The following is a 27,394-nucleotide window of genomic DNA, read 5'->3' on the forward strand; positions in this document are numbered from 1 at the left end:
GCAAGGCATTCCTACACTGTCGGCAATTCGAGATGGAGACTGAGACTCAGATTGGTTGGCCATCAACCATGGTTTGGGGTGCTGGATCGAGTGAACTCCTGGTCGAGGCCAACTTTTACTTCGAAGCTCGCGACGCAGATCAAGGCGGTGACTACCTGATGCGAGCTTTCAAGCAGCTCGAGCTGGACCTCAGAAAGCTCTCGCCACAAGGCATCATGGAACTAATCCTGGGTATGATCAATCGGGATCCCGGCATGATGACGGCCCTTTGCAAGTACCTTGCAGCATATTCGACAACCAATCTGGAGCGAACCCATCCTCTCCGGCAAATCTTCACTTGTCTGTATGAAGTGCAACAAAAGCATGGGGCGCAGACGTTGTCTGAGCTCCTGTGGACTAGCATCTCGACAATTGCGGAGGAACTCGAGGCCATCTATGGACGCAAGCATCCGTATGTGGCTCGCACATGGGCCGATCTTGCGCTGTTTTACAGCCAGGTGAACCCGGAAAGGCTGGAGAAGTTGGTTGTTGAGCTTCGTGTGCTCCAGAGGCAGCTCGAGCAACGACATGGGCATTCCAGTGTCGAAGTGGTTTCCATCCGATATGCCATTCTGCTGTTGGTCTATGCGTCGTCTCCCCAGTCGGATGCCTCGAAGCAAGCCGCAAATGATTATTGGAACCTGCTGCGGAATATGAACACCATGTTTCCCATGCGCGACTCCCGTCCGAATAGTTACTGCTATCACAGCCCGCTCAAGGTCGATCCGTGGACAAAGAGGTGCCGCAGGCGGTACGACACACTCGTCACCATATTCGAGGAGCATGTAGGCGTTAGAATCAATCCCTATTTCGAAGAGGACTTCCACACGACCGAGCACGCTCAAGAAACGCAGGATGCCTGGGCGGCAGCTCTGCAAATGGGTTCGACGAATAGATCTTGGGGCTTCATCTAGCGGTTTCGCTTTCAGAATGTTGGGTGTGTTCCACGCCCAGCTGGCGCAAATGTCAGGTACCCAAGATACCTTGTCTCTCGTCTCCTAGCGCGCGGTGCAGCGAGCTTCTTTTTCGAGATTTCTTTTTCCGGAATCTAGCGGGCGGTTAATACCCAGCATCAGAAGGATTGCGGCGCATCTACCTAGCGACAGTTTTTTTCGGTTACGTCCTGTTTGCCACCTCACATCGAGCCTGGAGTTTTGGACAGTTGACAATTCTCGCCATCGCGGAACATTTTCCTTTCTCATGTCGCCGACGCTGACAAGTCGATTTCCTTGGTCTTTCCACGCAAGTTGTTGCACCTCTCGAGCCGGGCGTTAGGGAGGGCCTTTTCCCCCTTGGATGCGTCGTCATCCGTGTATAATAGTATCCGTTGTTTTCTGTTTTCCTTTCCTGCGTTTGATATGCGATGTTCAGCTTTCTTGATACTGAAGACCACGAGGGAGAGGCGGGAAACGAGTGTTTTGAAAGAAGTTGGCAGTCAGACTTTTTTTGTTACAGGGCGAACGAGGAGTTGACGGGAATTGAGCAGAAGAAAAAAAATACCTTTATCGAGCATTTCCTGCTTCATCGGGAAGGAGAAGGCAGGCCGGAGTTTGGATGGCAGGAACGGACGAGGCACTTGTCGATTGTCGTCATTGCAGATGGTTAGACCAGACCGACCGTCCTTCTGGGAAGGAGCGGGAGCACACTGATTTTCTCATCGCGCCTTCTTTTCGACTTGACTTGCCGTTAGTATAAAAAACTTCAACTGGTATTAATGAATAAAGACATGATGACATCATACGCTCAACTTGCCCTGCAACTACTATGCGAATAACCTCACTGGCATTGAATTTGCATCTACCGACACGCACCAAAACCTCGTCTGCTGTCAATATGGCGGCGACTGTCTTGTCGGCACCACACCCTTCACCCTTCCCGAGGTATCACCGGCGCAAAATAATTTCAGGTTGACCTCATGAAACTACGACGACATGCATCTCTTATCCAGCATACAGTCTATACCGCTCTTCTTCTCACAATGTCACTGCTTCGCAACCAATTGACGTCCAGGCATGCCCAGCAATTACAAAGCGGAACCAACAGACTCATCTGCCGCCTCTACTCTTCAAATCGCACCATCAAAGGTTTGATCTCTTTCTCTCACTCAAGAAGCTCTTAACAAGGTATAGACTCAAGACAACTAACCCTCCTCCGTCCTCCGCAGAGCACGACGTCCTTTTTCTCCGTCAACACGGCGCCAAACACGCAAAATGGCACCTCTCTGCTCCCCTGAGACCCGAATCCCGCGTGAAGCTCTCCTACGGCGCCTCCATCTACGGAAGAGATCTCATCGGCCGTCGCATCCTCGACATTGTCCGCGACAGCGCTGGCAATTCCGTCGTTCTGCATGAACCCTCCCTAGCAAGCTACATCATCAACAGCGAGCGTCTCGCCACCCCAGTAAGTGGAACTAAGGACACAATCCAAATAGATACAGCCTCCTAAGCAATCGCAGATCTACCCCAATGACGCCACCACCATCGTCTCTCTCCTGGACCTCAACCCCTCCCGTCCTGGAGAAGACGAAGACGAAGACCAAGGGCCCCCCTTTGAAATCTTCGAGGCGGGCACCGGCATGGGCAGCCTCACCCTCCACATCGCCCGCGCCTTACACGCCGCAAACCCGCCTCTCCCAGCTCCCCTCAGACAAACCCTCATCTCTTCCCCCTTCAAGCCTCACTATGACTTTGCAACTTCAAGAGGCTGCCTCGACATCTCCCCTGAGGAGCAGGCTTCTCTGGATGAGTATGCGTCCTCCCGCCGCGCCGTTCTGCATACCCTCGACCGCAACTCGAAGCACGCTCGCGCCGCATATAAGCTGGTCAGAAACTTTCGCCGCGCGCAGTACCTGCCTTCCGTCGACTTCCACGTCGGCTCTGTAGACGGATATCTCAGCCAAAGACTCGAGCAAAACGGCGGACAGCCATTCCTCTCCCGCGCCATCCTCGACCTTCCTTCAGCTCATGAGAACGCCGAGCGCGTAATAGAAGCCTTACACCCCAACGGCTTGCTCATCCTCTTCAAGCCGTCCATCAGTCAGATTGCCGACTTCCAGGCATGGTCGACCGAAACGAAGCAGCCCGTGCGCATGGAAAAAGTCATCGAGCTGTACTCCACCACCACTTCCGAAGGTGGCGTACATGACAGTTCCGGGGGCCGGCACTGGGACGTCAAGACGGTTGTGCCTAGGGCCGAGCAAGGCCAAGCGGGCAACAACAAGCCGGTGCAGGTGATGAGGCCAAAGGTAGGGGAGCGGGTTGCTGGCGGGGGGTTTGTGGCTGTACTGCGGCGGTGGCCTGTTTCTGGGATGTCGGTGCGAGAAGCTTCTGAGGAAGAAACGGAGGTTCAAGAGTGAATTTGATATACATTTGTCTCTTTTGCATACGTTTGGGGAGCATAGATAGGCAAGCATCCGGATTGGGTAAATCTGCATGAGGAAACTGCCAAGCTGTATAATATATCGATATAGTAGATCTCAAAAAGCAACATAGATGAAACACAGATATAGGTATATGGTCAGATACACAAGGTGCCTATCCTTTCTCATCGACTGAGGATATTCTTGATCTGGAAATCTACAGACCCTCCACGAGGATAGAGCAAGCCCACACATCACCACTTCTTGAATTGCCAATCGCACAACGCACAATCTAGAACGGCATAAAAACGAAGTAAGTCAAAAATGCCACGCTTGTTTGCTATCTCATGTTTTTTTCCAAGGTACCTGCCGATAAACATTCTCTCTGCCCCAATATTCTACCAATTGATGGCGGGTATCTCTATATACAACGCTCCAAAAAAAGCTGCCAGCAAAGAAAACAAACTGCAAAACGAAAAAGAAAATGTTTCATAAAATTCGTCATAGTCGTCATAATCACATTCGTCAAAGAGACAAGAAAAGACCACACTTCTCGTCACCCCCCTTTTTTTCCCGGGCCAATCCTCCTCCTCCTGCGCTCTTCCATCTCGTTACAGAACCGTAGGTAAAAGTACCGAGAGGACATGTGTGCTCCAAAGGGGGCATCCGCAGTTCTGCGTCGGCCAGCCATTGCGAATTTTGCTTCAGCCCCCTTTGCAAAGAGCCGCGCTCCATTGACCCATTAATGTAAACCCCGCAGGGAGCAGAAAGAAAGAAGTCTCTCAGAGTAAAGCAAACTTGTGTGTCCGGCAACTGAATCCTCCGGCCGGCGGTCGGCAAAAGCAGAAATGAAATAGTGGAAGCGATAGTGATAGAGAGAAGAAGAGAGAAAAAAAGACAAGGACAGAATCGACAGGGAAAATTATCAACGCGCGCTATGAAGGCGTAACAGTCATGGCAAAATGTACTGCTCGCTGCTCATTTGTTGAAGGGAGGAAGAAAAGTCGGGTTTGCGCTATTAGAGATCCAACCCTTCGGTGTTATCGAAAGTAAAGAGAATCGTTCGGCGTAGGAATGAAAGAAGAAGAGCAGAGAAACAAGGAGTCGTAGCATGCTCGTCAAAGATCCAGTCTCGATGAAGGCTTGCGCCAGGTCTTCCAATCTTGTGTCATGCTTCCAGTCGCCCGTAGGAAGATTTGAAGAAAGTAAAAAAGGAAAGCAAAAGAAAAGTAACAAGAGACGAAACCGATCTAGGGTGCGATAGATAGATGCGGTAGCATATGCTTAGACCGAGTTATTGATCCCCTCGGGTGCGCGAGCACAGCAAACCATGAGCTTGAGGCTAGTGCCCAGCTCCTCGCATTCTCTAAGCAAAGCTTTGTCGTTCCAGATGCTCTTCTTCCCAGAAGAATGACCGGCTGCACTCTCGTAGCATCGAGAATACCACCAGCGACCAACTCGAGAGACCATGTTGGTGATGCCTTCATCCGCGTTGGGACTGTGGTCTCGCATCATTTCCGCCAAGCTGGGTTGGTTCTTGGACGACCTCTTTTTCTTGTTCTCAGCCGAGCCGTTGCTTTGCGAGTTGTCATCAGAGGAAGTGATAGCGCTTGCAACCGGAACCCCAACGCGGGCAGCCTTTATTGTCGAAAAGCCACTCTTGCCAAGGAGTCGAACAATCAGGTCAGCAGTAGAGGCCAAGTTGGTCTCTGGAGAGATCTCATGAATGCGTTCCTTGAGTTGGCGAATGGTCCGACGCCCGCGATTGCCCATATTGTTCAAGTCGACGTCGAGGATAGATAGTTCAAGATATCCACCTGGCTTGAGCACACGACGAGCTTCGAAAAGGACATTCTGATAGTGCGACTCCGGGGCAGCAGCCGGGAATCGGTAGACAACACAGTTAAAGGTATGTGTAGGAAAGGGGAACTCGTCCAGTTGGGAAAGATATTGCACCTGATGGTGATTCGGCGGACTCAGGGGGTAGCGAGATGCCGAGCTCTGCACGTCGGTGGGCAGGGGAGCCCGCGGAGAAAGGTTGAAGAAATCGGCGGTTGAGTATGTTTCCGCGGCATAAAAAGACCAATCGTCATTACCAAGCCCGTCAATGACAAGAACTGACGGGCGCTCGGGGGACTCTATGCCCTTGACCAGCAAATGCCGAATGTCGCTGAAGAGGACCTGACCAAATGAAAGCCACTTCGAGACGGTCATGGAACCAACCCGGAGGTTCACCTGAGCCAGGGGCGTCCACTCGCCGGAAGACGTGGACGAGCCCGATTGCGTAGACTTGCGGACAGACGTGATGCTATGGCGCATGCTTTCAGCGGCGCTGGGCTTCCTTGAGTGCCCGCCAATCGTCTGTTCTGCGACCTCCGGCACAGGAGACGGCACTGTAGGGCTGGGGTGAGGCTGAAAGGCCTTTCGTATCCTCTCCGTCATGTCGGCACTAAAGGTCGTGGAAGCCGTCGGTGCATCCGAGATGGCCGACAGCTTACGACCATCAGTGACAAGCGTGGGAGACTCAAGAGCCTTCTCCTTTGCGAGCTTCAGATGGTAGTTTTCGAGATGAAACGGAATACCCCGCGAAGAGGTAGCCGACTGTCGTTCTTTCACAGTCTCTTCTCCGAGGAGATCGTTATATTCGTCCCAAACCTCATCGTCCACAGGCGGGTCGTCAGGCCTGGGAATGATGGCCGTCGCCTCTGCATAGCTGTATGAGACACAGGACTCGGTCGAGCTGGTGGTACAGTCAGAGTTCTTGCGGGGAGAAAAGGCAAGGAACTCTTGTGCGGTTGCTTTCTCTGGGGTAATATGAGATCTTGGCTCACTGAAGAATGAGAATTCGGTGCCCGCATCTGTTGTTGAGCCGTCACCACCGAATGCATCGCGGACCGGAGTAGACGGCTTCGAAAAGTTCGGCATCCGTAGGTTCAAGCCTACGCCGTGTGTTGGAGGTATATGCAAAGAAAGCTGCTGATTCGCGACGAAAGGCCGAGAGAAGCTACGCGGAGACGGCCTCGCCGGACGGTTGCTCACCACCTGAGGTATCCTTCCCACCTGGGCCAAGCGGCTGGGCCTTCCAGAACTCAGCGTGACTGCCGGAGGAGGTGTTGCCTCCATGTGAGAAAAGGACGGCTCGATCATGACAGGATAAGTGTCTTGGACTGGCGACAGAGGTTCTGGTAGGACGTTTGACTGAGGCTGCAAGTGTGATGTGTTGACTGCAGGAGCGTCCTGTGCCTGCACCTCAGGGGCATCGACGTTGGCAGGTGAGCGTGCGTAGGCATCGGCCTCGCGCAGAATCTCCTTGAGGTCGGGCTCGGCAGCCCCTTGCTCAGGTGAGTCCATGATGGCGTAGAAGGCCACAGGCTTCTTCTCCACAGGCTGGACAGTAACAGCTACTGGCTCGCTTGCTTTGTCCGGCTTGGACTGATTGTTGGATCTGCTGAAGAAGTTCCATTTTCTCGGAGATCGAGGCTTCTTCTTGAGCTTCTTTGGCGCCGGATGATTGTTGTTGCTCAGATCCTGGGAAGGTAGTTGCTGCAGATTGAACAAAGAAGACTCATCAGACAGGATGCTGGTATCAAAGCTGGTCAGGGGGGACGTAATCACTCCGCTTGTATTGATAGGCCGTGGCAGCTGCAGAGGGTCATCGGGAAACGACTTCAATCGTTGAACCGATCGTCTATACGCCAGGGTAGATTGCATGGGCGCGCCTCCATTGTCGGAGCTGTCCGACGGTCTTCGAGCGCTCGGCATCTGATTTCGTTCGCGAGGAATAGCTGACGGCCAGAGACCTGGTCCTGGAATACCCCTTGCTATAGAAGATGTGGCTGAGTTTGCAACAGAATCAATGCTCGGGCGTTCATCTGTCGTCAAGCTCAGGTTGCTGTCTGACCTGAGAAGCTCTGCGCTGGCGTTTCGGTTCTCGACGATTGCTCCTCCAGCAATAACAACAGGGTTGATACGGTCAGCCAGGAAGGAGTCGCCACTGACAAGGCTCTCGTTGGAGACTTGCGGAGGTGCGACAATTCCGCTTCGTCGTCGAACAGCACCAAGGCGCCCGTAACCTTCGTGGCCTGTCCCAGCTGCTGGGCCCTTGCGAGATACTTTCTGCTTCTCCTTCTTTTCCTTATCGTTGGGCGTACTCTCCGAGGCAGCCTTCTTGCGCCCAAAGAAGGGAAACCGAGAGCCAGAAGAAGCCTTGACAGTCGGCGATGGCGTACCGCTTGCTCGAATAGGGCCAGAGATGCTAAGCTTTCTTCGGCCCGCCAGTTTGGAGGATGTGGCGGACTGTTCAGCCGTGGGTAAGTTTGATGTTGATGCGCTCTTGTTGGACTGGAGACCTGCAGTTTGGAAAGGGCGGGGGATTGTTGCCTCGCTATCACGCCTCTCCAGATTGGCTGCTCGGAGTGCCAGGCTGCTCTGGATGACTGGAATGGGAGTAAACAGCTGGGACTTGAGGTCGGACGTGCCATCTCGGCTGGGTCGACGCGGCGGCATAGCCTGCGGTGATGGTGAATGATAGCTGCGAAAAGGAAGACCAGCCCTCGGCGGGGATGCAACCGCCATGGGCTGGCTACCAGGCTGGCGTCCTTGTCTGGGAGAAAGTTCATCCTCGTCTTCACTGGCGAACAGTTTCTGCGAAGACTTCCGCGGAGGGGGGCTTGGCGGCGGCGCTGCGAGGCTCTTGCCACCTCTCCTCTCCTTCTTTGAGTTCATGACACTACCCTTGACAGTAGAGCTTGATGAGGACGAAGTCAGAGACTCTCGAACCGCAGCCAAGCCATGGGGATCGACACTGATAGAGTCCACCTCGTTTGATATGCTTCCAGTCCTTCGTCGAGTAACAGGCGGGCGAGTGAAAGCGGGACTATGCTGTCGAAACTTGTTCACAGGGAAGCCTCTACTGGGAGCAATGAGACCAGGAGACTGTGACGATATCGAAGTTGGCGTGGTGTCTCGGCTATACGGCCCCGGGCCCGGGGACGCAGAGAACCTGGTTGAGGGACTGCCACTGATGGCGCTGACTTGGCTGCTGTTGGCTGAGAAGAGCAGGCTGCCAGGCGTGGGCGGAGGGAGGTCATGAGTAGCCAAGCGGTAGGGCATGTCCACAGCCGGTCTATTCGAAGCACTGCGAGCTCGGTCATGATGGCGGTAGCGATCTAACTCGGGGTAAATCACGGGGGACTGGCCAACGGGCTTTGAGACCTCTGGCGGCTCCTCTCTCTGGACTGTGCTTGGGCTAGCCGTGATACCCCGATCAAGTTGGATCCCGAGTGCCGAAGCCACATTTGGTTGCGATTGGCGCCTGGATGAGCTCGAACCCGGATTGGCAGCGCCATTGAGCAGGCTGCCTGCCTCGGGCGATGCAGAGGGCTTCGTCCGTCTCGGCAAGCTTTGACCCAATCTCGAACCACCGTCGAAAGACCGACTGGAAGATGAAGATCCTGACTCTGTTTGCGTATGGGATCGTGAATAGCCAGAGGAGCTCGTTGCCGAGCCCCATGATTTCGAATGCCGGTCTGGGACGACCTTGGAAGCAACTTGCTGTGTAGTAGAGGCAGAAGGGCGGCGTGTTGACGATGGGAGAGGGACTCGGCTGGCAACACGGGGTTGTAATGGCTCTTGCTTTACCAATTTCGGGGCTTCCGCCTCTCTTTCGCTCGTCCGGGAGGTAGACTTTGGAATGCCACTCAACAACCTGGAGTCTTCGGGTCGTCGTCGAAAGCCATCGGAGGGCCTGGCCGGTAACCCATATCCCACCTTGGGGGATGCCATACTGTTCCAACCTCGTGGGAGATTTGTCGTATTCCAAACATGCCTCCTACAATATAGAGAGAGGCATGCTTCGTCCAAAGGGTTATTCGGTTCGAAGTTTGTCTTGCCTTTAAGTCAGCCAATGCAACGTAACTAACACGTAGGAGTAGTGAGGCCGGGACAGAGCGCGGGTAATTGCTGTAAATACGACGCTTAGATCCATGTAGAAAGAGCATCCTTACCTCGTTGGCCCAGAGCTGGGTCGACGCCTCACTTTTCTCGCCGTTGTCTTGGGCGTCGAGGTGTTGTTAGTACAGCTGCAGGCACACCAAATCTAGCCACAGAAGGCAGGTTATGACAGTTTCTGAGCACACAGCTCTCAAGCAGGATAGAAATGTCCCGCAAAGGCCGTTGGAAGAGCAAAGACGAGGTGTTCTTTCTAAGATAAACGAATAGAGCAGAAGGAGATTGTTCTGCGAGAAAAGGGAACAATGTAACAATGGAGTGCCGGTAGTATAAAAGAAACCGGCAGACTCAGAGGACCGGAGCAGTGGGGATGCAGCCCGAGACGGGAATAAGCTGAGCTAGGCACGGAGCAGCTTAGTGCTGCTGAGAGCGCTTGCGAGTAGGTAAATTTGACGGTGCCAGGCCAGGAGGGCACTTTGGCTTGGGGCGGACGACAGGGGTGATGTCGAGCTTGGAAAGGATTTTGCCAGCTGGGGATCGATTGGTCCCGTCTGCGAGTACAGGTACAGGCGTGGCAAAGAGGCACGAGGAGGAGTGGAGTGGCGAAACCAGGTCCGGCGGTAGGGTTCAGGTCGACGCTGAGGACAAACCAACGAGAGTCGCGATAGACGAGACTCAGAGAGCGGGGAAACCTGGTGGATGAGGCTGCTGGGAGCGGATGGGACAAGCAGCCTTTGTAGACACGATCATTGGCATCTCGGTGGGTGTGATGCCTCTTTAGGCGATGAAGGCCTCCGGATGGAGCTTCGTGAGTGGTTGACCGCACCCAGGGCCGGGAGTGGTGCCTGTGGAGAGCAGCAGGCCAGGCCAGCAACGCTTTGACGGTGCCCGAAGCAGCAAGCAGCACACAATGGCACGCTGCTGGCGGCGGGCTTGGGCGGCGGTCAAATGTGGCCGATCGGAGGCAGTGCGATGGCCAGTCCATGGGTGCTGGGGGGTCCCGGACGCTTGGGGAGATCAGTGGCACTGCGCTGCTGCGACTGCAGATGCAGCTGCAGCTGCGCCGCCATGCGCGCATGAAGACTTGTCCTGGCCCGTGGCATCCAAGCATCCCATGGCCTCTCGCCAGCGCCAGGCCGGGCAGAGCGAGGCGGCGATTGGGCACGAGGCCTGGCCGAGGGCGTCTGTTCCTGGCAGTCCAAGCATCCAGAGTATGCCAGAATACCCAGCAGCAGTGGGGCGTCCGAGGGTCTGCGGTCTCCGCTTGGCCTCGCCGTTGAAGATGAAAGGCTGCCGTGGTCCCTGGAGGCGCCAGGCGGCGAGGGCTAGGCCGACGGGACACGGCGTGCGAGGGACTCATTGGCTCCCAGGCTGACTGTCGCGCGCAATTGGGGCTCGCGGGGGCTGCAGCTGGTAGAGAAGAGGAATGGACAGGTCGTTGGTGAGGCGGAGGAGACAGACGAGATGGGATGGCCACATGCTCAGTCGCAGGTCGCGTCAACCACGACCCAGGACAAAGGCCAGCGTGGTCGTCGTGCCAGCATCGTCATCGTCATCATCATCATCATCATCATCGTATCATTGCCATCGTCAACACTGAAGAGGCGACTCTGCTGGCAGCCACATGGCGCTCGTTCAACCGTCCATCCGTCTGCCAGCCTGACTGCCAGCTTGCCTGTCTGCCTGTCTGTCTGTCCGTCCGTTCCACCTCTGGCGCATCCCCCTTCTTCTCTCGTCTGCTCCAGCCGAGCGTCGCCGGCCGCTTACGCCCATGCTGAGAGGAGGCCACCAAGCCACAGCCGAATGTCGTCTGCTAGAGGCTGTATGCATGTCTGAGACATGTCTTGCCTGTCCATGTATGTCTCATTTCTCTCGACTCCGACAGGTCGATCCAGAGGACGCTGCGTCTGCATGTCTCAGCACTTCCGCACGATCTGCGTCGTTAGCTTATCCACCTGCTGCTACTGGACGGCGTCGACAGGCGTCAAATTTTTTTGCAGGGCCAGGAGGGTGTGAGAGAGATGGATGGTGAGGAGCAAAGAGGGTGTGCAGCTTTTCGTATGTGGTGCCTTCCCTGTTGCTGCTTGCTGGTTGCTGGTGGTGATAGTACTCCTTCGCGTGTAGCTTGTCAGCGTGCAGTGGGTGTGATGGTACACACGCCCAAGTATTACTCCGCACTCTTTCTCTGTCTGTCCCTCTCTCTCTCTGCTCACAACCTGAGGCACCGAGTTTGCATCTGTCAAACATTCAACCTTCAAACTTGCACATGTCAACAACTGACGAGCCTCAATGTTCATCTGCCCCGCATCGATCCATCAGCCTCCATCTCGCCTGTTTCCGTCACGCTCACCACATCCATTTCCAGCGTCAGGGTACCGAGTCACAGACCGCCCAGGCCTGCTATTTCGTGATGATAGCCATTGTTGCCCTGCTAATCTACCTAGTTGTCTCCCTAGTGCGTCCTTCACCCACCCCGACGTCTAGTCTAGATGGTGATGCAAGACAGACGCACCTGCAAGATGCATCCTTTCGCTCAATTGGCGAGCAGAGCGAACACACCGGCATGCTGCTCACCCTCTTGCGACCTCGCGCGGGCATCAATCATCCCGCTGCCCGAGAGAGACACCACCAGCTGGACGAGGGCATCAGCCTGGATATTGTGGTGGTAGCACTGAATCCTACGCTCGTATCCAGTGCTTTCCAGATGAACGCCTAGGCGGGCAGACGTCGGCCCTTAATCAAGGTTTGGAAATGCTCCTGCGTGGGCCTCTGGTGCATCTTTCATCTGCATGCAACCGGCTGGGGAGCATTACTACTACTACTAGCACGAGCAGATGCTACGGAAGGGCTGCCGGGGACGCTCGCTACGACGATTCCTCCCAGGAGATCAGTGTCCATTGGCGGCCCTAGAGTACCAATGTTTTCCTTGCGTGCTCCTCAACCAGCCCTTCGGCGGAAGGGGAGGCACTGCTCGCAGACATGAAGAATTTTTCCTTCCATCTCGTCATTTCCGATATTGTCACACGTTAACACATTAACATACCGTTGTTGCACTACAGATGATCCCGGAGGCCAGCCGCAACCGCAAATTGTCGCACCACCATTATCACACCGCGGAAGCAAAAGATGGGCAGGGGTCTGTCACTCCAAGTGGGCAGTCCAGCTCTGGAGGCTCACTCTGTCCACTTTCTCCTCGAACGCACGGCCCGTACCAGGTACAAGACCATGCTCATCCAGCCCGAAGCGTGTGATTCGTTCAAATTATATGAGATGGCGGCTGTCTCTACGCTACCATTGGCTACTATTTTCAGATTTTCCTGCCAATCACTCTTCTCCAGGCTTCCCGTCCCCTGCTCGCCAGGATCTCCCCCATAGCAGAACGCCTTGCCCACGAAGTCACTAAGCAAACAAGCACCGCACCCCAGCGTGCTAATTACACGATACGCCTCAGCTACTCTGTGGCTCGACTCGAGACATACAGATTGCAAGACGCTGACGTGAGTCCTTGATAAAACCGGGCACAGGCTGAAATTCTCAGGAAACCACTGTGTTAGTTATTCCTGATGGATTTTCTGTATTCATCGCGAATCTGGGGCCGGCAGTCTGCTACAAGGTACGATGCATCAAGGTCCCATGATGGAATCAAGTGCATCCGGAGTCTCGTCCAGGCAGTGCCACGAGAGATAATAATAGCAAACGGGTAATCCCTTCCTTCCCGGGCACGCCTCCTCTTCTCAAACGCTAAGCTTGCGGCAGATGTCGGGTCAGTCATCCTCGAGGCCGTATTCGCGACCCAACAGCTCGGGGCACACAACGGAGCTGAAAACTGTATCCATGGCATGGAAGGCAACTAGTGGCGACGTGTACTGTATGTGCTGGCCATGTCCATCGTCACCGACTGCAGCTTATGCGTGTTGGACTGAGGCCTTCAAGCAGGTCTTGCAAGGCTTCTGCATAAGTTGCCTCTCGTGCAAGACGAAAAGCAGCATCATGACGCTGGACGGAGGCAACCGGCCAGCTATGTAAGAACATCAGAGCTGCATTGAGCTGCTTCGCCACACTTGGCCACAGTCGGGACAGGCTGTGAGGCTTGTTGACGTGGCACGTCCCGCTCCCGCCGTGGCGCCGTGGGGCTGGTCTGTGGCTTGTCCACAACTTGCCAGCTCCCGCACTGGCGCTTTTTGCTGACGACAATTCGAGCATGGCAATGGCAGTTGGCTGTTTGGCTGTCTCTCTCTCTCTCTCTCTCTGGGGTTGCACGAGCGCGTGTTTCCACGACCATGTTCGGACCATTTCTGCATGGGTCAGGCATGGACATTGTGCACGGACAGCCGAGTTCGTCAAGTCAGGCAGTCGTACAAGGTCCCCGAACCTCGGCCAGCACCAGCACTCCCTTTGTCTGCTGGCCGGCTTGACAAGGCATACCTACTGTACTAATACCGTCGGCATTGTCTACTAGTACTTGTACTAGGACGGTGCACTGCCGGAAAGGCAGACGCCTTGAGTCCGACTGTCTGACTTAGTCAGGACCTGACTTCAGAACTTACTCGTACCTACTACACGCAGGACCAAGAAGACGTCTTCTCACAGCAACACCTGGCGAATCACGTCGGTGCCCCTGCCCTCGCAAGCCTTCACACCCGGCCTTCCATCGATCAATATCAAGGTGTGCAAGACGCCAGGCGGAGGACGCCATCCCGTTAGCTCAGCAAGGGTTTCTCGCGCGCCATTGGCTCCCGGATTTCAAGGTCCCCAAGTAACGTGACGGGGAGTGCACCACTCTCCAACGCCGCTCGACCAGTCCTTGGCCATTGTGCCGCCCGAGTGCTGAATCATGTCTACCGAGAAGGGGGCCTACACGTGTGGGACCCAGCTCGGAGGTTGACTCGCCGAGGTGAAAAATCTCTGCTCCGTCTCCCTCCAGCATCGAGGACCGAGCGAGCCGCTAGACGGGCTTGACGGGCTCCTTGTGTGGGTGATTAACACATGGTTGGAGCAGAGCATTTGACATGGTGCACAGGAAGCCATTGGCAGCCAGCTTTTTGCTCGATATGCGGGATTGGCGCGTTGCTCTCTGCTAATACTTTCTAGGGCAGCTTGGAGACGGTTCTTTTGCTGAGCTTGTTGTTGGTCCATTCGTATGACACATCAAGTCGGTCGACCCTGGTGGCTGCGTTGAAGGGCTGTTGGGCCGCCGAGTGATTGGCCTCTGTTCCCTGATTGACGCAGCGGCTGATATCTGACTACATGGGAACTATCTGTTCTTGGATCCCCTCCGCATTATCCGCCTGGCATGAGTTCTTTCTTGTCGTTGGACGCCTCGGACAATCAGCTCAATCTAACCTCACATTGGACACTCGTCAGAGGTTGGCTTGACGCTGCTTTGAGCCGGCTATAGCCCCGTGCGGTCGAAGGAGCTCGAAGGATCAGAAACTGGCCTCTCGACGCTTCTCTATCAACAGACAGTGGTGTTTGCTACTGCAGACGAATCACCAGCACCTCGGCGATACAACCTCACAAGTGCTCAGCTGAGGAGAAGAGTCTTGCCATCACCTCCATTTCTCCTACTGCCCTCCTTTTACCCCCATCTTACCCATCGTTCTTTTGGCACTTTAGTGTCTCCCTTCCACAATACAATCACGCCTGGTCTGAGAGTCCCTTCCAGCGTCCTCCAAGCCAGAAGCCCACCGAGAGGCTTCCCTCGTTGCGATTGGCCCCCCGTCAAACCCACCCTCAGCTGCCAGAGCTGGCTAGCGACATGCTCTGACCTGCATGCATTGCCCGGCGCGTAAATCAACCCCCTCTTATTCAGCGAGATGGCAAGTCCAGTGTTTTCAAGTTGAGACGATGGATGGAGCTTGCCAGACGAAAGTGACTGTTCACAAAACCAGGCACATCATTGTTAGCTTGACGGCTAGATTGACTTCCCGCACGGAAGTGCCAAATGCCTAGTATCTACACTACTACTACTACCTCTTACACTAGGTAGGCTCTGACTTGGTAGGTAGGTAGGTACTATGAGGGGGTGGAAAGTAGTAGGTAATGAGCCTATATATACTCGCCAGTGACAAGTCGACTACAGTATTATCACTTTCTCACGGGGAGAGAGGGGGATTCAAAGCAGACGACGGCGAAAAGAGGGTGCGGACTCGGATCCTCTCGCCTTGTTTCCTGCTACTGTATGTCGCCAAATGAGTTGTGAGGCCATGATCTCTGAGGTGGTGGGAAGGGGGAAGGGGGGGCTGTTGAACGGCGGGGGGGGGGGGGGATTTCGGGAGGGGGGGGGCGAGATGGAGATGTGATTGATGTGACGAGGCTGGGATGTGGGCATGGAGCGGAGATCACGGGTTTTTTAGTCTGGCGTTGTGTGATATTACATACTAGTAGTACCTTAAGTACTATTACCATACGAGTAGTGTGCGATATGATATAGTGGCATGTACAATCTAATCTCTTGCTGACCTATCTTGTGGATGAATGAAGGTAAATATCGAGAACGGATAGGAGCAAGAGGTGTAGCTGGGATATGTGTAGCTGGTGATGATCGTGATTATGGCTGTGCTAGGGAGGGATGCGGATGTGAAGATTTTGTTTTCCTGCTTGATTTGTGTCTTTGTTCATGTGTTGGGAGGGGTTCTTGTGATAGATGCCCGTATTGCGGAATGTCTACCTAGCTACCTAGGGATCTGTAAGTGTGATAAGTGACGGAATGAAGAGATAGAAGAGCTACCTGGTAGGTAGTTCACTTTACTCGGACACTGCGGGTTACTGTCACATGTCAACAGAAACCCTGTTAATAAGTCGAAAGCAAATCTCTCTTTGTCATCGAGACAGTTACGTTTCTCACTACCTTACCTAGAGCAAAGCCTACCTTATAGTTCGTTGCAAGAAGAGAGCTTTGAGGTCGTTCAAAGATACCACACATTATCTTAAAGTATAAGGAAGAGATGTGGTATACCTACCGATAAAGACATACCTAATTGAAAAGCAATATTTACGAAAAGGGGGAGAGTCACAAGAAGAACCAAGATAACAGACAGTTCTTAGACAACAAAGGTGTAGGTAGTCTTTCACAACGCTGCACGAAGGATTCAACGTTTGTGAATTGCCCAAATACCATCGTAAGGTAGTACTCAATGTCTTCTTGAAAGTATCGAGATCATTTCTTCCAATACACTGAAAATGCTTCCATTCTCCTATAAGCTTAGTGAATTGGCAGTGGTCCCTTGTTCTTGAAGTTGTCGAGTTTCTCCCCTCTTGTCCTGGTCTTGGCCTCGGTCAAGTTCATTGTATCAAGCGAGACAACAAACGGTTCTCCCAGACGGACGATACTTGAGCTTCAAGCTCAATGAATACCAGACACGATGGCAACAGCCATCACGACAACTACTCAGCATCGTTCAGATCCCAGAACGCCGGTAAGCCTCTTATTTAAGAAAGAAAATTGCGCTTTCGTATGATGTATATGCCATTCATTTCCGTCCAAAGGGTTTCCCCCCCTTTCCCGCCCGAGCATTTTCAGTACAGATTTTCGTTCTTTACCTCCCGCATCTCCCCAGATACTCTCTGCCTTGAAAGAAGAAAGAAGTGAGAAAGAAAAAGAAAAAAGAGAAAAAAAAATTGAGAAATCAGATTGTCAAATCTCCAACTTCCGATATACTCCATGCGACGCACGTTTCCTTTTCCATCGCCTTGCAGTCGAAATGACGTTTGGCCTATCCCTTACGCCGCAGCGAATCGGGCAGCCCGCTTCTCGGCCTTTGCCCGCTCGACAGGATCCTCTATGACGCTGCCAAACTTGGGCTTCCCCGACGCCTTGCCGCCCTGGTCCCGGCCGCCCCTGTTGCGCGCGCTCCGCCTCTCGTTGCCCGAGGGCTCCCTGCGGTCCTGGCCGCCACCGCCGCGCCTCTTGCCGGGCCGGCTGTTGCCGTCGCCGCCCTCGTTGCGGCCGCGGCCGCGCTTCAGCGGCCTCTCGGGCAGCGCCGAGTCCAGGCCGCCGGCGATCTCCTTGTCGTCGATGCCGAAGCGCTTCGCCCGCTCGGCCAGCTTCTTGGTCTCGTCGTCGAGCTCCGTGCCGAAGCGCTTGGCCCGCTCGGCGCGCTTCTTAAGCTCCTCGTCGGCGGTCGTGGACGAGAGACCCATGGCAAAGGACGGGGCAGGCGCCTTGGGCGCTTCCTCGGCAGCGGGCTTCTCGCCGGCTTCTTCAGCGGGTTTGGACTCGTCCTGGGCTGCTTCTTCTGGGGCGGCGGCGGCGGCAGGCTCTTCGGCGGGCTTCTCTACGGGTTGGGCGGGCTGCTCCGGCTCTGGTTTTGAGGTGGTGGCTTCGTCGTCGCTGTAGTTGATTTCATCCTCCTTGTTCTCTGCTGAAATCGTCCTTTGTCAGCGTCGCTCTTTGCTGGAGGTTGGGCGTGTTCCGCTTCGGTGTCGCTTGGCGTCTAAATGAAGGGATTTCGCAGCTTCTACATACCAGACTTTTCGGCTTCCGGGGCGGACGCGGTGTTCTTCTTGTCGTCTTCTTGCAGTCGCGCAATGAGGTCGGCCTTGTTGCCGGTCTGGGGAAGCTTCTTCTCGGCAAGGAGCTTCTTCAGCTCCGGCACCTTGAGCGAGGTGTAGTCGGCCATTGTGACGGCGGTCTGATCAGTCGGTGATTTTTTTTGGATGAAGGAACGTCGCGCGGTTGCGGTGACGGTAAATCGAACTGAGGGAGCGCAAGAAAGAAAGACAGAGTCCAAGTGCCGCAGAACCACGTCAATTGGTGGAAGCGGGTAGACGCGCGGCTGCTCAAGGGCGACCAAGGTAACGGCGGAAAGGCGCAGGTATTGGCGGTGAATCAGGGGATGCGTGACTGGAGGCGCGAGAAGGAAGAAGGTGGTGTTGGCAAAGGGAATTGACCAGCGAAGGAAATGAAGAGGAAGAGGAAAAGGAACGTCGAGGCGAGACGCGATGCGAGCCGCTATTACGAAAGGCGAGGCTGGGGAGCGCTGATTTGCACTGGGAAACGGCGCACGGACCAGCTGGTACAGTCAGCCAGAGATGATGGACTTGAAGCAAGTCGCTTCTGTTGACCGCATGAATGGCTGTTGTTTGGTAGCAGAAAGGAATTTCAAGGTACCTTGATTGTCATAAAGGCTTCTACGTGCCGCAACGGACTGCAGACGCTCAACGATGGATTGTTCTTTGTATCATAGGTATTGTTTTCGTGTCTTTGTAGTCGTTGTACTTGGCTGTATCGTGGGGACGCCTACCCTGTATCTCTCTGCTTCACTTTGTGTGACCTTTTCTGAAGGGCGTTGCTTCAGCTCTTATAGAATGCTTGCCTGTATGGTTGGATTTGGTGAGGTCTCTGGTAATTTTGATGCTTGGGATTGCCTATTGACCTGATTATTGAGATTATGGCTGTGGCTTGAAATAACCAATCTGACATTCATCATTAGATCCAGCCTGCAGCCTACCAAGGTAGGGCCTCCAAGTACCTAGGGAGTACGAATTGAGCATTTACAAGAGGTTCATGTACTCAGTTACATGCTCTGACTATGCCTTATGATTTCCCATATCAGATTCTTCCCCATGGCCTCCGGATTCCCCCATACTACGATACTATGTACTGTCAAATTCAAACCCGACTGCCATGACATGGATCCCTTCACCGTAACATCAACCGCCGCGATCGAACCTGGAGCGATACTCGATACCGGCAAGATCTTGCATTAGTGCTGCTGCTTCCAGGGGCTCTCCAGCAGCTCCAGGCCCTGAGCTCGCTACAGCTCGGCGGTCCTGACCCACTGCAGCAAGGCTCTACTAGAGCCCTACTAGTAGTAGTCGGATCAACGTGGACCCCGGCCTCGGACCAATTGCGTGCCTCGTCCTGCGGCCTCCCGGCATTGGATGCTGAACCCCTTTGGCCGCCGCATGGACGAGCTTCCACATGCCACGAACCGCCAAACCGCCTCCTGGCCAGACGGAGATCCCACCGCTTCAAGGCAGACTTGGATACCTACCTAGTCCTATACCTGCTGGCTTGCACTTTGGCTGCATGAGTCCCTTGCCCTGACACACAGACAGCTGCCTCGACTCCGAACCCTCCCGCGCGGCTGCGGCCAACTGTATCGAGTGGCGGCATTCGATATCCGACACCCCTCCGCGATGCTTGACTGCACAAAGATGCGAACCACGCGATACTAAGCAGATTGTGCTGCGCGGCGCATTACCCTCACAGTTGATCCATCCATTGTTTGACACGCAGCTTGCAGCCCCCGCGGGCATCCCTCCAAGATGACGCGACGAATAGTACGTTGCCCAGCTCCCTTCTCTGCTACTGTTGGCTGGTCGCATCGACGTGGACACGAGACAGCAACTAACACGATGCTTGTTCCGTCAGGTCCGCACGCTCACCCAGCTGGGCGCCGTCGTGTTCGTCACCACCATCGTCATCTTCTTCCTCGACCGAAACTACAGGGTCCTCCCCAACGCCCTCCACAACTACATGCCCTCCCACCACCCGGGCCTCGTCGTCACCGACATCACCCTCACGACCTGCTCCTCCCTCAAGCCCTTTTCCTCCTGCGAGCTGAACCCCAACGAATGGCAGCGGATCGAGAAGGAGCTGTACCTGGGCAGGGCGTGGACATCCAAGGCGTACCTGCACGTCCGCCGCAAGCGCGAAGAGGAGCTGTCCGAAGATGACAAGGTCGTCGTCGGCGTCTCTGTCGGATCGCTCAACCCCGGCGACGTCGCCGACGGCAGCGAGCACTGGGAGCCCCGGCCGGGCGGCATCTGGCTGAAGCGCTCCCGGAATAAAAAGTCGAGCGACTCGGACGCTGCCGTGACGGACGTCGACGTCGTCTTTGGCGACGACGCAACCGAGGCGCGCAACGGCTGGGGCATCGTCGGGCGGCCTCTGCACCTCGGCACCGGGGGCAACCTCCTCAGCGCGCACCTGACCGTGCGGAGGGGAGCGCCTCACCAGCCGAAGAAGCCCAAGCCGAGAATCCCCGACAACGGCCGGTTCAAGATCATGCAGGTGGGAGACTTGCACCTCAGCACCGGCGTGGGCGAGTGTCGCGATGCTGTGCCGGATAGCTACAAGGGGGGCAAATGCGAGGCCGACCCCAGGACGCTCGACTTTCTCACCAAGATGCTTGACGAGGAAAAGCCCGACCTCGTCATCCTGAGCGGCGACCAGGTCAACGGTGATACAGCCCCTGACGCACCATCGGTAACGTGCCCTTGTTTGTTTCGAGCGAGAGTCCACTGTGTAACTCGCTTTTGTATGGGACAGGATGCTGACGTTCACAGGCCATATACAAGTACGCCTCTCTTCTGATCGAGCGCAAGATCCCCTACGCCGCCATCTTCGGCAACCACGACGACGAAAAGTCCATGTCGCGCGAAGGCCAGATGGCCCTCATGGAGACACTGCCCTACTCCCTCTCCCAGGCCGGCCCCGTTGACGTCGACGGCGTCGGCAACTACTACATCGAGGTCCTGGCGCGGGGCCACAACGAGCACTCCGCCTTGACCATTTACCTACTCGACACCCACGCTTACTCGCCCGACGAGCGGCACTATCCGGGGTACGACTGGGTCAAGCCCAGCCAGATTGACTGGTTCAAAAAGACCAGTGCGAGCCTCAAGAAGAACCACGACGGATATACGCACCGCCACATGGACATTGCCTTTATTCACATACCCCTGACAGAATACGCAGATTGGGACAAGCCCCGCGTGGGCGAATGGCGCGAAGGCGTCACAGCGCCCGTCTACAATACGGGCTTTCACGACGCTCTCATTGAAGAGGGCGTCGTCATGGTCAGCGCCGGCCAGTAAGTCAATTATACCACCCCCCTCCCCCCCCCCCCCCCCCCTCTCTCTTTCTTCCTCTCTCTCACCCCATACCACATCCACTAACAAAAGGGGGGCTCAAAGCGACCACGTAAACGACTACTGCTCCCTCTCCTCCCACGGCGACGAAACCAAATCCTTCCTCCCCGGCTGGGACCAGAAACTGCCCCTCGAATCGGAAAAGGACAAGGACAAGGATGCCGCCGCGAACAAGGTGCCCGCCATGTGGATGTGCTACTCGGGCGGCATCGGCTTCGGCGGGTACGCCGGCTACGACGGGTACATTCGCCGCCTGCGCCTCTTCGAGGTGGACACGGAGGAGGCGCGCATCACGACGTGGAAGAGGGTCGAGTTTGGGGATAATGCCCAGGCGAGGGTTGACCAGCAGATTCTCGTCGAGGCGGGCAAGGCGTATTTCGCGCCGCCTCCGTCTCCGCCGCCACCGCCTTCTGAGGCTGGGGAGCAGCAGCAGCAGCAGCAGCAGCAGTGATATTAGAGGATAGGAGTGTTATGGATATGCGCCCAAAGAATATCATTATTGAGCAGGATTTATACATTGGCATTGGGTCTCTATGATGGGGGAGGGGACCTGAGTGATGAGTTGTTTTATCAGTCACTCACACTTATTGGGTACCTCTATAACGAGTACCGTGAGTACTCTGAGTGCCTTGTCAACTTTGCAGCCATTACTTTTTGGCTCTGGCAAGAAAGAATATTGGATGTCGGGAGATTGTATATAGTATAACTTTTGCTGGAGACTTGGCATGAGACAGGCTGGTTATAGCCAGGCCATCTCTATATAGGTACCGACGACAAATCAATCATTGATGAACAGAGGGTATGTATGATTGAAAGCAATGTTATTTACAAAGCACTGCCGCCATTCTGGCCGCGCCACCTGAACCAGAAAACTCCTCGCTCACCCCAATACAGATAAATACAGACAAAACCACCTATATCATGAACACAAGAAAAGAGAGAAAAAAACAGTAAAACGTTGAGCTAGCCAAAGTGTAGCCCACAAAAAGAGAAGGTGGCGAAAGACACCAAAAAATTGACCGAGACAGGGGTCGAACCTGCAACCTCCTGATGTACTTAATCGTAGTCAGACGCTCTGCCATTGAGCCACACGGCCGATCTTGCTTGTTGAATGCCTGGCCTGGAAAACTGCGTTATAGCAGCGAGACAAAGCCAGCCACCTTGCTCGGCTCGAGTCAAACTCACAGCGAAGAGTTAGAGTGTTCCCCTCCTCTTCATCTCCCTCAGGAGGCCCATCAGATTCAACACCTTCTCATCGCGGCACTTCTGGAAGAATGGCTCATTCTCGTACATCTCTCTGAGCTTGGATCCCGTCTCGACAACCTCTCCCTCGCGGTACAGCTCAGTCGCCGACTTCTTGATCGCAATAACGTCGAGGTACAGCTGTTCCGCTTCGCCAAATGCCCGGCGACGGGAAGCATCGCGAAGAACCGCCTCCTCCTTCGAGTTCGTGTAGCGATCGCGAGTAATGGTGTTGGTCGAGTTGATTGTTGAACGACGCCGGTATCGAGATCGAAAAGCGCGCGGAGTTGAACTCGAATCAGACGAGTGAATGGATGCCGTCTCGTCCTCCTCGCCCAGCAAGTGGGCATGCAGGCGGCAGCTTAATGCCAGGTTCTCCATCGTAGTCGTATGAAGAGGGTGAGCCCTGCCAAGCGAGGCAGCCATGATATCCAATGCTTTCCGGTACTTGACCTTGGCGTCATCATAACGGCAGCGTATGTCGTCAATGACAGCCAGCTTCTGCAGTGCGTGAGCTGTGTTTGGATGTTCTGCCCCAAGGATTCTTGTCTTGATCTCGAGTGACTTCTTGTAGAGTGCTTCGGCCTCGTCCATGGCGTTGCTAGCCTTGGATACGTGCGCAAGCTCATCAAGGGCTTCGATGGTGATTGGATGGCCCGGGCCAAACATGCTTTGGTACGAGATGTACACTCGGCGATAGAGTGCCTGTGCCTCCTCCATCTTTCCCAGCTGTTCTAGCGTTGATGCGAGCTTCTGGACAGTACTCACAGTCGCCGCATCCGTCGGCCCAAGCTCTTCCTCTTGCTTATGCTCGATGATTCCGTACTGGTCTTCCGCGTAGTCATAGTCACCTCGAGCGGTTGCCGCTGATATCTTCGCCAGAGCAACCTTGAAGCCGAGGGCTTGGTCGATGGAAGCCAAGTCAATGTCCATCAGGACTTCGGCGCTCTTCTCGTGTTCTCCTGCTTGTTGAAGCAATGAGGCGAGTGACAGGGACGTTTGTATTCTTTCCCTGGCATCCATACAAGACCTCTGCCGCAACGAAAGATTGAAGCAGCCAATGGCTTGCTCCAACGCACCTTGCGTCATGCAGACGTTTCCCAAGACATGCCACGCGACATCGTCATCGTCGCGCTCTAAGATGCGGGACCAGTCATCATAGCAAGCCTTTGCGTGAGGCGCCATGATCCTCCCGAAATCGTGAATCTCCGGTAGGCTCGACGAAGTCGTCTCCCGTTCCCGGATGCCATCCACGCAGATATTGCAGGCTAACCATGCGTTCTCCTCTTGTTCTCCATCCTTGAGCGTTGCGCGCACGTGCTCACGCGCCGCAGGGTCGAGTACGAAAGCTTCGAAGGATGATGTCGAGGAATTCGTGGCTTGCGATGCCGATGGTGAGCTGGGCGATGAAGTTGCGGAAGACGGTGCTGAGTCGGGGGAAGGTGTTTGGATGAAGTTTTGATCAAACAGGTATTGCAGAACATCGTCAAGTCGGTTCGCTTCTTGAAAGGCTACACTATAGTTAGTCTTGAACCTGAGAAGAATCCCTTCACGCCTACCTCTTATCTCTTTCAATGTCTCTGTGAACCGCGCCGGCGTGTTCCTGTGGCCTTTGGGTGAACCGAACAAGGCGACGGGAATGGCTGTGTACGAAAGCATAGCGCTGACACGAAGTACTGTCCGTGTGACGGAAGATTGATCAAGCATAGAGCCCAGTGTCCTCAGCGGCATGTTGAACGCGACCTCACTCTGGTAGTAAGAGACGTCCAGACCCTTCTTGTTGATGGTCGAGGCGGCGAGCGCTATGCTCTGGGGATGGCACTTGAGCTGCCGTACTAGCTTATGAGCTGCCTCATCTTATGTGCGTGTCAGTTATCCAAGCACCCAAATCAAAGAGTCTTTCATACCTTCGTGATCGCTTTCTAGTGACTCGTCTCCCACTATTGAGCGAAGTAGCTGTACGGCTTCTTCGTCCACCATGGGTCCGACATGCAGCTTCGTACCCCATATGCAGTTGCTGCTATCCCGAGAGGTCAAGATAATCTTTCCAGTAAGGGTGAGTGGAATAAAGTCGGATATGTCGAAAGAGGGTTCAACATTGTCGAATATGAGCAGCCACTTGTCATTTTCGGGCCTCATCAGCCAGTCTTTGACGGCTCGCACCACAGCCTTGACTCGCAACGTATCTAGTTGCTGAATGCTCTTCACCTTGAGCATCTCTTCGACGCCCGTGAGTCCCAGCTCGTTTTCGACCCGAGATCGAGGAGCATTTTTGGAGTAGTACTCAACCAAGTGGGTGGCAAACTCGAGGTAGCTTGTCACGGCCGTCTCCCAGCTCTCGGCCCAAATCCAGAAAATGAACGAAAGCTCGTGCTTCTTGAGTTCAGCGTAGTCTCGTGCAAGAGTAGTCTTGCCAATGCCGGCGTCTCCCCATAAGCTGGCGATGCTGATATGCAGAGCTTGCCGATCAGGGGATGGCCTGAAGCTGGCTTCAAGCTGTTCGAGCAGACTCTTTCTGTGAATGATGACGCTCGGCTCAGATGGCAGCTTGTATGGAATGTTGAAACCTTCGCTTAGGTATTCCAGTTGCTGATCTAGGTCACCGTATTAGTCTTGTTGATTTGAGCAATGGCATTTTACTCACCTGTGACGGGATCAAACGCCTTTCGCTTCTTCTCCAACAGTCCAGAAGCAGTGGCATGGTGGACCATGCCGCGAAACTTGCTAATAAACGTCCTGTAGTTGGCATCTCGGCCCTCGAACTGAACCAGGCCTGAGTGAGTAGCAGAGAGTCCGATTTGCACGCCATCTGAGCCCGACATGGAATGCCGCGGCTCAACCACAAATCCGTCGTCCGATTGCTTAGTCTCGTGAAAAGACAGCTGCGGCAGGTTCGCTGTAATCGCCTTGAATGCCTCCATCTGGTTCTCTAACCACTCGATGTCCTGTGGCTGGGGCTGCATGGAGTGCCCTCGAGTAGATGCCGGGTGCTCGTCGAAGCCGGATGTGGTCCTTCGAATGACATGCGCGAGCGGCGTGGGCGACAGTGGCTTCCCCGGTGACAAGGTGCCCAGGAAAGCCACTCCGCAAGTCGCCAGCTCAATGTCCTTGAGCTCCGCATCGATGGCCTCGCTGGAGATGATGAGCGCTCGTTTGACGATCCACCCTCCCAGGCTGTGCGCAATGAAGAAGAGCGGCCGTCTGGTGGTGCCGTCGCGAATGCGCTGATTGCCCAGCTCCTTGACCAAATCCAAGGCCCTGCCGTACAGCACGTTGCGCACCAGGTACCGGTAGTTGACTCCGTCTGAGATGTAGCCATACGTCATGATCCTCGCGTTGGGGATATCCTGCGCAAGAAGGTCCTCCAGCCACGACTTGGCCTTGCCGCCCTCGAGCGAGATCCATGACTTGAAGCCCTGTCCACCAAGGCCATGGACGGCCACAATGCTGTATTTGAGTCAGGCAAGTGTACCAGTAGGAGGTTCGCATACCACGGAGTAATCGCAGCGGGGACGCAGCCAAACCTACTCTATCTCGGCATCCTCAGGGTCATGAACTGTCCGCAAGCCGCTGCCTTCTGAGCTTCGCTGCCGTGTGACGGCTGTTCGTACGCGCTGGAACAGGCCCTTGAAGGAGTCGCGCGAGTCCGCCATGGGGTCAAGTGCAGGTGTGTCGAGATTGTCGTATTGTGAGTGAAAGCCTCACCGGACATTTCACGTCTGATAGTTTGTGGTGCGCAAATGTGAAGGCCATCGACTGGGAGAGGAATGATGGAAGTGTAAGGTAGAGTTGAAGGAGAGAGGAGGATGGCGACCTGACAAGCGAAGGACGTGGCTGGTGCAGGAGCGCAGGTACCTTGAAAGTACAGGCAGTTTGAGGCTCTTGCCTGCCCGGGCAGGTTAGAGTTTGGGCCTTCAGGTTATTCCTTCAGTGGCTGAGCGTCAAAGGCCAGAAAATACGTGAATCTGTCCATACAAGTTGCAATATTCTGATTGTATCCAGCCTCATGCCAACATTCAAGGCTCTGCGCCATAACAGCGACGGTTCATTGCCTGGAGTCACCAGGCAGATGTGTGATACCGACCGGTTGGGTCGCCATTTCCCGCAGCCTTACTTCAAGGGCTCTGGCGAGAGGAGACGAACCAACCGACTGGACACACCAAACCTCAACACCTTACCAGTCAGGGCGTGACCTGGCAGTGGCAAATATTCAGGGCAGAATCAGCAGGGCATTGGATTTTTGAGGTGGCATTCGATCAGTTTGTCTGTAACTGGATGTTCCCGGCGAAGCCTCTCCTTACTTCAGTCTAGTCGCTACCGTGTGCGCTTATACCCAGCAGGATCTCGACCGTCTGCCACTGTCCGCCATCCCACTTCTCTTCCTTAATTCGCTCTGACCACCTGCTATCCCAATAATCATCTTCTCCATATCAAATAAAAATCATTGACTCATTCTTCACCGGCCCTTGAATAGCCGCTGCCATCGCCAAATCCAGTCTGCTGCTATCCGTGGCGCAGCAACCACACCGAGCCGCGGGTGATGCCACCACCGAGCGTGTGGCGCAGCCTAAACTTTGGTCCAGAGGCGGCCTCTCAGCCATTCCAGGCACAAACGACGTCACATGCCACATCCAAGGCTCTCTACCTACCAAACATGACTGATGCGGCGAACCAGCTCAAGATCCTATCTCATGATTGCAATAAAGCTCACCATATAGTCACAATGCCCTGAAGCGTGAATTTCCACCGTATATACTTCATCTTCATACAGGCTCTGGTCGAGCGTCCTACTTCTGGGCTTGACAACGCCAGTACTGCAGTAGCTGGGACAGCCCCAGGATCGACTACGCTCACAACCAATCCCATCCCATACCATACCTTTGCTCTTCGAAACTCTCTCCTCCTGCAATTCTATCATGTCAACAG

The 27,394-nt window shown here is 54.7% G+C and overlaps 6 protein-coding genes across 6 annotated transcripts; 3 read left to right on the plus strand and 3 right to left on the minus strand.

The window, feature by feature from the left end:
- Positions 1 to 68: 68 nt before the first annotated feature.
- TRIREDRAFT_123125 (uncharacterized protein) lies at positions 69 to 1,454 on the plus strand (the record flags this gene model as incomplete). The annotated part of the gene is made up of 2 exons (XM_006967576.1): positions 69 to 451; positions 494 to 1,454. The coding sequence occupies 2 exons, from the start codon at positions 69 to 71 to the stop codon at positions 951 to 953; spliced, it is 843 nt and encodes a 280-aa protein (XP_006967638.1). The 3' UTR covers positions 954 to 1,454.
- A 943-nt stretch (positions 1,455 to 2,397) lies between these two features.
- On the plus strand, positions 2,398 to 3,394 carry TRIREDRAFT_66437 (uncharacterized protein; the record flags this gene model as incomplete). Its single annotated transcript, XM_006967577.1, has 2 exons — positions 2,398 to 2,439; positions 2,495 to 3,394. Coding segments are annotated over 2 exons (942 nt in total), but the record flags the coding sequence as incomplete, so codon positions are not given.
- Positions 3,395 to 4,681: 1,287 nt separating this feature from the next.
- TRIREDRAFT_66280 (uncharacterized protein) lies at positions 4,682 to 9,181 on the minus strand (the record flags this gene model as incomplete). The annotated part of the gene is made up of 1 exon (XM_006967648.1): positions 4,682 to 9,181. One exon carries the CDS (start codon positions 9,179 to 9,181, stop codon positions 4,682 to 4,684), a length of 4,500 nt encoding a protein of 1,499 aa, XP_006967710.1.
- Positions 9,182 to 17,068: 7,887 nt separating this feature from the next.
- Positions 17,069 to 17,967, minus strand: TRIREDRAFT_5013 (uncharacterized protein; the record flags this gene model as incomplete). Its single annotated transcript, XM_006967520.1, has 2 exons — positions 17,069 to 17,706; positions 17,814 to 17,967. The coding sequence occupies 2 exons, from the start codon at positions 17,965 to 17,967 to the stop codon at positions 17,069 to 17,071; spliced, it is 792 nt and encodes a 263-aa protein (XP_006967582.1).
- A 1,651-nt stretch (positions 17,968 to 19,618) lies between these two features.
- TRIREDRAFT_110015 (uncharacterized protein) lies at positions 19,619 to 21,677 on the plus strand (the record flags this gene model as incomplete). The annotated part of the gene is made up of 4 exons (XM_006967578.1): positions 19,619 to 19,633; positions 19,725 to 20,561; positions 20,642 to 21,168; positions 21,260 to 21,677. 4 exons carry the CDS (start codon positions 19,619 to 19,621, stop codon positions 21,675 to 21,677), a joined length of 1,797 nt encoding a protein of 598 aa, XP_006967640.1.
- A 743-nt stretch (positions 21,678 to 22,420) lies between these two features.
- On the minus strand, positions 22,421 to 26,121 carry TRIREDRAFT_123126 (uncharacterized protein; the record flags this gene model as incomplete). Its single annotated transcript, XM_006967649.1, has 6 exons — positions 22,421 to 23,430; positions 23,548 to 23,979; positions 24,028 to 24,324; positions 24,376 to 25,062; positions 25,113 to 25,915; positions 25,997 to 26,121. 6 exons carry the CDS (start codon positions 26,119 to 26,121, stop codon positions 22,421 to 22,423), a joined length of 3,354 nt encoding a protein of 1,117 aa, XP_006967711.1.
- Positions 26,122 to 27,394: the final 1,273 nt, after the last annotated feature.

The sequence above is a fragment of the Trichoderma reesei genome, assembly GCF_000167675.1.
Source record: "Trichoderma reesei QM6a unplaced genomic scaffold TRIREscaffold_18, whole genome shotgun sequence".
Lineage (NCBI taxonomy): Eukaryota > Fungi > Ascomycota > Sordariomycetes > Hypocreales > Hypocreaceae > Trichoderma > Trichoderma reesei.